Here is a 9,759-nt window from a genome sequence, read left to right as displayed (position 1 = left end):
TTTTTCCAGGACAAACAGTCTGACAGTGTCAGAGTTTTGTTGTTACGGTTTGATGAACAAGTGTTCTCCAACTTTTGTTTTGAACAAAATGACATAGATGAATTTTGCATTTCTAAGGCTGAAAGTGAACTGTGATGAAAGCAGAAAAATATGTAGATTTTTAAAAATCCATGAGCAAGTCTTTATCCTTGATGTACTACTTGTGAACACTATTTGTTCACAACTCGTGAACTACAGTAAACCCTAAAAGTACCCATGTGCACCACTGAAGAAAAATATTAGCAAGTATAGTGTGTTTCATCACATGGCAGTAAGCTGCTCTAGCAATGATAGCAAAATTAATTGTAACAAAATAAGACTTCCTGTTGTTTATTAGATATCATAAGAATGAAATTTACAGTATACAAAATTAATATCAAAAATGTTCACATGATTGATTTCAACAATGCATTTTTCTTTGGATTTACTGCAGACAAGCAGCTTCCAAAGAGGGGTGCTGAGATCTATTTACTCTCATAGATCTCAAGTATATTACTGCATGCTATCTACGATTTTAATCTACAAAACAAAAGCTACTGAATATTTGCTTGATCTCAGTGGCATTTGTCAAAGAATAACAGAATAGTTACAGCAGCTTAGGGAAGAAAAAAATCAGTTCATTACAAAAAATTTAATTTTTCAAGTTCATAAAAAATTGCTTTTGAAATTTCAAACCTTACAATTGTACATTTTGAATTTCAAGCACTTGCCGTAAGTTGCAACTACTATACAGGCGACAAAGATTTTTAATTTTGTTTTTCTTTGAGGCAGATACATATAATCCTTATTTTCTTTTTCCTAATGAACTTTCACATCCTTAAAATTAGTGTTAAACAATGTTCATTCTCCTAAAGAGACAATTTAAGTGTGGTTCATTTCATAAGATGAAAGTTTCCATTTAAGTTATATCTATAAAAAGGAATATAAAATGGTTTACATTTTTCAAATCTGTGTATTTTCAGTTTATGTCATATTGTTTAGCAGAAAGATAAAGTGACTAAGGGCTAATCTAGATAGCCTAAAGACAGCAGATCTGTTCCATAAACACATGCTTGCCATAATGCTTTTCACTACAATATAAAATACACTAGAAAAACTGAAATGATTCACAGGGAATGTTACATACAGTTATCAGTATGAATAATGTTTCCCTGACTAAAAAAAAATAAGTCCTACACTGAATTTCTTATACATGCTCTACATAGCAACAGGAATATGATTTAAACTGAAAATTCTTCTCATGTTGTCCAAAGAATTTTTCTTAATACACACTAAACATACTTGCACAATTACAACGCTTTCAAAACAGTGACCTGCTGCCAGGTAAGTCAGGCAATGGGGTAAAACTGGAATGAGGGCTTGACAAAGAGTGGATCAGCCTTCCAGAACAAAACAGATGGTGCTCTTGCTCTTTAGATGTCACTAATGTAAATCACCTTTTAAGTTGGCACGTATCACAAGAGCCCTTAAAACAATCCCTGTGAATGAAGACAAATCACAATACAAATGATGCAAAGCCACTTTTCAGAAATTTAGGAGAGTCCAAATGTATTTGTGGTCTTTTGCAGTAAACCGGTGAAATTCAGAGGATTGGCTATTATATTTTTAATAGACAAACTACCATAAAATTATGCTGCGGACAGCTGGGCTAGCTGCTTTCTTTCTCTTTTTTTAAGACCATTGACAAGAGCAATCTGTGGGCTCTTGGATGGAGTAGCTGACCCAGGTTGAGTTGCTGGTGCAGTACAGCTGCACAGTCCTCCTCTGCAGCCCCAGCTCCCTGCAGCACTTGCAGAACCTGGCGTAGGTGTTGATGTTGTAGTTGTAAATGCTGGCAGAGGGGCACTTCCCGTCACACGAAACGATGTTCACCTGGAAACACACAGGCAGTAATTCACAAATGGGAGCAGGCAGGAGGGTTGGGGGTTCTCAAGGAATTCTGAGGACATCAGGGACCCAAATCCAATAGAGCAAAGCAGTGAAAAATGTGGATGTATTTCCTCCACTCCATTATGAAATCTCACCACGTCTGGAAATAACCTCTGAAGTGCACTGCCCAGACAGGTCTCAATGTCAATATTACTGATGATAATGATGACTTTTCTGTCAATTTCACTAACAGATTTGCACTATTTTAACAGAGACAATGAGGCAATTTCAGTTTTGAATTTTAAAGTATTCACGACAACCTTGGCTTGAACACAGCACCAAATGTTCTTTCCACAACTCCCTACAGTATTCATTTCAGTGATACACTGATGCAATGTTGCTATACTGGGTATCAGCAAAGAGAAATAAAAGATCCAATCCTTTGGAAAGCCAAGGGGAATTACTACTAACGATACCAAGTGTGTAATATAGACTGTAAGACAAATAGGCTTAAGAATCTGATAATTTTTTTCAAATTTAATAGTCAGGATTTGTGTTTCTGTTCAATGAAACACTGAGAATAAATTTCCTGGCTGCTCAACAGCTTACTCTACTAAATGTACTCTTGGAGTCATTTTAGAGGCTACAGCTGTTTCCCTACTCTCTTTTATTACAGCTTTTCCAGGCGCTCTTACACATCTCACACGAGACATTTGTCTGCACCCTTGCTGCTGCTCTCAGCCCCACTGCTCAGCAGGACATGGTTGGTGTCCTCCAACACTAAATCCTTTGATAGACACACAGATAGTGCCTCATTCTTCCTTTACATTTCACAGTGTGCTCACGCTGCTGCCTAAAAAAAGCTTTCAGGACCCAGGATTCCTTTCTTCATGAAGCTGGCATTTAAACACCGTCCCTGGGCAGATGAAAAATTACACACATCTGCAGTTGTTTTAGCTGTAGAATATCAGGGCAAGGTTCAGTTTTAATAGTTAATTTGCACAGAATAATTGCAGTATGGGGTGAAATAATACTAAATCAGCATGCACCTAAAATGCACTAAAAAAAAAAGTAACAGCCTCCTTTTTTTTATTGAGAAGATGACTGCTGAGAATGTAGGGAAGCATTAAAACAGCTCTGTGAAACACAGAAACCTCTGCTTCTGTGACAGAGATGGAGACAATGGCCTTGTGGAATCTGAGTTCCCTTTCTTCCTTCTTTTCAATATCTCAAAATTTTTCTCTTCTATAGAAGGAAGTCACTATGGCTTTCTACTTACTGGTGTGTTACTCCTGCAGTCGTTCTTGCGGATGGTCATCCTAACAGTCACCTTCTTACAGAATTTACCATCTTCCTTACCTGCAAAATGGGCATAGATTTAAAAATATCAGCTCAAATATCTAACATCTCAGAGACAAGAACACTCCTGACCATTTAGTGGGTTCAAGAGACACAAAGAAGAAAATACCCAGTACATCACTGCGCATGCACAACTTTGGTTAAGAAACATTAGCTGCACATTGGATCACTTTTAAGATTATTTCATTCATTAAAGTATCTCTCTTTTTATCTTTAATAACAACTATAAAAGGTTTATTCTTCACCCAGAAGCCTTTTATGAGCAAGTCTACTGTTTTCAAAAATTTTTGTAAAATTGATCAAACACTCTGTGAGAAGATTTGTTAATTATTCTAACTTGTAAATGATACCAAATGGTATCATTATCAAAAGGTAAATTTGTTAATAAATTAAAGTGTATTTTCTATTAAATAAATACAGCAAACTTTAATAGCAGCACTTGCATTCCAGTGGTATAAGCAACATTTAAATTAAATATATAACAGAATACATAACAGAACCTGATGAAGAACAGGGCTTCAGGGGGCTTTACATTTCTGTATGTTTTTATTAAATCAAAGAACACCAGTGAAAAAAATGAAAATTTTATTTTCATTTTTATTAACATTATTTCCACATTTTTTTTGGACAAGGAACATGGATCAAATAAAAGAGATCACAAGAAATCATGAAATTAAATGAGAAGTTCAATTTAATTTAACAAGGGAATGCCAAACATTGGAAGCAAAACAAAGATGTTCAGTTGCAAGAAACAGGAAGAACAGTATCTTCTGAGGATGATCCTCTCTGTGCTGATAAACCCCATCAGGTTGCAGATCTGTAAGAGAACAAACAGCCCGTTCCATTAGAAGAGTTTCCACTGTTTCACACCTGATTTTTCAAGCCATGATGCAGCCCCCAATGACTCTCCCCTTACAGAGCTGCATTTTCTTTGAACCAAGAAATGCAAAGATGTTGACAAATCCAGTATTGAACTTTGACACAGTTTAATTACATCTTGATGCACAATGTCCAGTTCCTTGCTCTAATCACTGTTGAACTAGTAATATCACTTCTTAGAGAAACAAATTTTAAATGTTGTCTCTTTGGAGGTTTTTTGGTTTGTTTGTTTGTTTTGGTTTTTTGTTTTTGTTTGGGGGTTTTCATGCCTTTTTAAAAAATTATATAAGCCTGGTACTTTTTCTAGACATAGCAGAGTTTTCTACACATGATAGAAAGGAGAGCAATAAATCTTCTTGGAAACAAATAAACACCTATAGACAAATGTCTGGCTACTGCTTGACCATCACTGAATTATGTTTGCTTAGGGAAAAAGTAAATTGAGAAAGGAAGAAAAAAAAATTGTTTTTAAAAATCCCAAACTCACCATTATTTCATGTTTTTCACAGTTCTTTTCATGGTTCTTTCTTCTTTTACATTATACATGGTGTGTAGGGTGGAGAATTCAGTGCAGCTGTGACTATGACTTCATCCAAGTCTGGTGAAAATACGTGGTATCTCATACAAAATAAATATACAATGTATTTCCATGCATGCATTTTAATATCCAATGCTTTCTTAAGGAGCTTTACAACAAATATACGTATACATGAAGAACCTTACAAAACATGGGAGCATTTTATATATGTCATAATGTAATGAGATTCTTTTGCACCATCTGTGTGGTTGAAAATCCTTGCTTGGTTTTTGGGTTGACTCATAACCCAAAAATAAGTGGTCATTTAATGTGATAGCAATATGAAAGAGAAATACAGGTTTTGATGCAGTGGTCCTGGAGTCAGAAGTGTAGTTTAATGTAGGATGTATCACTCAGTGGTGTACAAAATTACAGTCAACATAGTTTCTCTTACAGAAATTTGGAGGGCTGTTTTCACAAAATAAATGCCAAAGAAAGCATGTTACAATTCAAAGAATTAACATGCTTTATGAAAAAGAACAAAGATAATCTCCGATTTTCATGGACTAAGCACAGGCTTGCTGTTTTCAGTACATTGTCCTAACTATGGATGGGAAAACAATTGCTTGCTTCTACTGTACATGGCACTGGAAGCAAAACTGTATGGCACATCATCTGCAAAAATGTGGCTTACATAACAAGCTTTAACAAGCAAAGCAATTAGTCTCTATGTTCTAGTGCACTGTAAACATGATGGAATTAGTTTACCCTTTTAAACACAGCCATTTTACACATGCAGCAAGCTAAAGACTATGCAAGTGCTTACTACCAACAGTACATTGTTGGCTGACAACAATGCACCGCCCACACAGTGCAAAGTGAGAAACAAACCAAAATGGGAGCCACTCTGAACAACCATGAGCAGTTGTGCTACACTGCAGCTTTGGCAATAATTGGGTAACGAGAGGTCTGGCGCTCCTATCAGGGAGTACATTGTTGGAAATCAACAATGATGCTGTTTGGGTTGGTCCTACTTATTTCAGGAAAAGGTACCTGTGTGACAGCCAGCATAGGCTGTAGGAGTGACTGGGCTAACAAGGAATGGGAGGAGCACTGACACTGAAGAACCTGGTGGGAATATTACACATTGAACAGAGCACGTGTTACAGACGGTTTCTGGTAGTATGAAAGCATTTGGGAGTTACTAGATTTTGGAAAACAGAACTTAAGGATGTCTGTATATTACAGGATCACAGAATGGCTGAGGCTGGAAGAGACCTCTGGAGGTCACCTGGTCCTGCTTCTCTGCTCAGGCAGGGAAGTACCAGCAGCTGAGTACCAGATCCAGGCATTACTTGCATTGTTAACCTCATGTGCAAACCAGGAAGGGTCTGGTCTACCTTGGTATAACCAAGCCAATCTGGTATCCTGAGTCAAATGTGGCCTTTGGGGCTACAACATAGAAATAGTGTTATTTCCTCTCTAGGTTCCTCTCTTCGTTTTCAAGACCAATTAAAACTGAAATTGAAAATCACAATTGTTTCTAACGGCAAAGTATCTCAGAAGAAATCAAAACAACTGATAATCCTTCTCACTAAACATCTCCTACAATTACGACTGGCTGACAGCTCTCAAGGCAGTTTGCTTGGAGTCAGAATGAACTACATGATTCACAGAGGTTCTGTACTGTGCACCAACAGGTGTGAAAACAAAACTCTAGGAATGTACTTGTAAATGCATCCCAGAAGTCACTGGGTTCTTCAAGGGTTTAATTTTACCTTGTGAGGCATGTCCCAGGCTAATTTACTTTTGTCTTTAACAATTAAGGAGCGTGGTTATAATCCTTCTCTAAGCATAGCAGCAAGATCTTCTGCCCTGTTGAAAAGTAGCTTAATGCATGTTTAACTGTCTTTTGTTCAGAAGCTGGTTTATTTGGCTGCTGGAGCATTGAAGGACAATGTCTGATAATCAAAAACTGATCTCAGAGTGCCTATGGAGAATTTGCCACAGAACTAGGTAGGACAAGTGCTTGAAACACAGGTCTACCAGAGGGGAAAAAACTTGGATATTATCACGCCTCTATGGGGAGCAGAGAAAAAAAAAATCCCAGATAAATCTTGTACAGTTTCCATAAACTTTCTTCCACAAAATGTAATACAAGGCAGTAACACAAAAAGGTACCTCCCAGCTGGCAGCACATAACCTGCTGCAGTAACCGTGCACATGGTACCATGTCCCACCCAGCAGGAAATACTGCACTTTTCTCCAGCTCTCTCCCACACTGTCAGGTCACTATTCCAGCCACTTATGCAAATTGAGTCAGATTTTTTTTCAATTTTGAATATTATTATACTGCCCAGTGTAAAAATCTCCTTTCGGTTGCTTCTAATAGCATCAAACTTCAGCCTAAGGCCTTCATGAGATCAACCAAAATGTTTCAGCTATGTAACAATGTATTAAGAAAGAAAATTATTTCTGTTTTCTTGATTTCTATTAAGACATAATATCTTTAAAACTTATTCTCTAGAGAATTTTTATTCTGTTTTTTTCCCCCCAGAGAATCTTTATTAGCTCTCACAAATAATCACAAAAGGGGGAATTTTTAAATTGCAGAATCTTTTAAAAGATACTACCTGAAGATTTCTTAACTGTCTATTAATTACTATATTAATTAGTTACAAAATTAACTTACAAACCACACAGATCAATCTTCATTTCTACAAAATATGAAGATATTAATGAAGCACTGTAGATGAAGCACTGTTTTAAGGTGCCTTCTAAAATACAGTACCTTTTATTTTACTTAACGCAGTACCTAAAATTTTGAGGAGTTTTACACAAGAACTACAAAATAGTTGAGGTAGGAATTTCAGTGACCTGACCAGCTATAATCACTATCAGTGGAGTAAATGTTTCCATGTTAAAGTGTTTTCTTCTGATTAAACTCCACTCCACATGTGTTATTTACTTTAGTAAACCTGGGAAAAGCACAGGCTTTGAGATGTGAATCAAGCTTTCACAAGGGAAATAATCCACTTTATTCATAAGGTAACAGATCAGAGACTTGTGAGGTAGGAATTGTCAATAATCACTTACATGTTTTGCAGCATCCTTCTAAGAATGGAACAACATAGCCTCCAACCTGACCAAGAGAGAAAATAAAGAGGAAAAACTTGATTTTTTTCAGGCATTCATTCCCATGTATCTGCACTATTAGAAATATCTTTCAGATAAAGGTCTGCATCACTGTTCAGGGAAATGCAACACTGGTGAATGGATGAAGATTTGGCTACACAACTGAGACAGCTCTGAGGAACCAACCCACTGCTATTTGTGAGGAAGAACTACAGCCACTCAGCTCTTGCAGGACTTCTCCATGCTTGTGTAACATCCTCCACCAAGGAGAGTATCTTTCTATCCACATGTAAATGTAGAACTACAGAGAGCAGTAAAAGAAGTCTCCTTGCTTCCCTTCCCTGGCACTTAGTATAATCTCATTCTGCATATTCAAACAGAACTTTTGTTCTTGCTCCAAAACTAGTTCATAAAACTTTATGTGTCACTGTAGAAAAGATGCTCCTGATTTTCAGACAATCTTGCCTTTTTTTCAATGTTTTTGATCATTATGAAACACATTGCTGAACACTGAAAATGTTTGAAAGGGGAGGTCGAGCCCAGAAAAGCATCCAAGTTCAGACAGTTATATGAAGACCAGTTTGATATTACAAACCCCAATTAAAAAAAAAACTCTAAGACTTATAAGAGGTGTGTCCAGCTGTGTAACTCAGCAACCTGGTGGCACAGTAGTCTGGTGTGTTTTTTTACCTTTTACCTTTAAATATCTGGGGAAAAATACAGGCACTACAAAAATTAATATTTTCTCCCTTCTTGAGGAAGGTTAAATCTTTTCATACAAACATAAATCACAGCTAGAATGCAAACAGTGTCTTGTACACTGACCTTGACACATTCAGTTTCATTAAAGGGTGGGCATCCAACTGCAGAGGACACCAGAACTGGTCCTATTGCTGTGTTGGTGCATTCGTATCTGACGCAGTTTGAAATCCAAACAGCACCAGGCTGTCAAAAATTTTAAAACAGAAATTTTACTCAGCAAAAACAGTATTGCAGGTATTAATTAAACAATTTCATTGAAATGAGATCTCGCCTGAATCAACAGTAATACAGCAAAATATAATTTAGATGCATATTCTGTTTAAGTACTGCATTTGAAAGTCCAATAAAAATACATAATGTTAAGCAGATTCTAAAATAGTCAAGTTGATGGTAATTGTCTCATATATATCAGAATTCTTTAATTTTTGTTGACAGTTGTATGGTTGACTTTCCAAGAAATTAATATTGTTTACATGCAAGATCATTCCTAGTATTTGGCCAAATAAAGCTCTTTTCTGCACATTTTTTATGGCAAGATATGTACAATATTTCATGATTGTTTGCTTACTTCTAAACATTTTGAGGGAATAAAATATGCAAACTGACCTTAAAGCTGGTAACCGTGCCATTGCTGAAAGTGTGGAGACAAGACAAGTTCTTACAGCTACCACAGCAAGTTGTCAAATCTTTTGGAGGCTGATAGACTTGGTTCTGCCAAAACCAAATAGATTACTCCTTGTATGAAATCATCTTGCAGCTCAATGTTTTACTACTGTAACAGGCAGATTTTTTTCAGGTATTTGATTTTAGGGATACTTTTAAAATAACTTTCAAAACCACATAGTTTACATTAGTACTGCACACCCATAAGGCATTTATAAAATACATTTAATCTTAATTGAAGTAAAAGGGGAGGAGTTCCAAATCAAAGAAAATTAACTGGTCTTTCTCCTATTTTCAAATGTGACAGCTTACTTCAAGAACCACTGAAATCTTAACTTTTTTGCACATTAGCCATTAGATAATTATAAAATCAGGAAAAAAAATCTGTATAATATTCCCATGGTAATGTATTATATCTTGTAAAAAGACAATGTAACATTTGCTTATTTTATAAAGCTGTTTTCACTGCATTTAGAAATTTAGAATTCTTCTTCTATTCATAATTATTCTTTCCGAATCTTATTCAGCTAATGTCT

At 36.2% G+C, this 9,759-nt stretch overlaps 1 protein-coding gene across 1 annotated transcript in view; it reads right to left on the bottom strand.

The window, feature by feature from the left end:
• Positions 1 to 384: 384 nt before the first annotated feature.
• Positions 385 to 9,759, bottom strand: part of OTOG (otogelin) — a 92,676-nt gene continuing 83,301 nt past the window's right edge. The window contains exons 51-55 of the mRNA XM_038139624.1: positions 9,167 to 9,271; positions 8,624 to 8,743; positions 7,760 to 7,805; positions 3,188 to 3,267; positions 385 to 1,911 (exon numbers count right to left, since the gene is read on the bottom strand). Coding sequence (XP_037995552.1) covers positions 1,711 to 1,911; positions 3,188 to 3,267; positions 7,760 to 7,805; positions 8,624 to 8,743; positions 9,167 to 9,271 — 552 coding nt within the window. The 3' untranslated portion in view covers positions 385 to 1,710. The remainder of the gene's footprint in view (positions 1,912 to 3,187; positions 3,268 to 7,759; positions 7,806 to 8,623; positions 8,744 to 9,166; positions 9,272 to 9,759) is intronic.

Source organism: Motacilla alba, chromosome 5 (genome assembly GCF_015832195.1).
Source record: "Motacilla alba alba isolate MOTALB_02 chromosome 5, Motacilla_alba_V1.0_pri, whole genome shotgun sequence".
Lineage (NCBI taxonomy): Eukaryota > Metazoa > Chordata > Aves > Passeriformes > Motacillidae > Motacilla > Motacilla alba.
The sequence above is the reverse complement of the archived record's forward strand: the minus strand, read 5'-3'. Positions and strand labels throughout refer to the sequence as shown.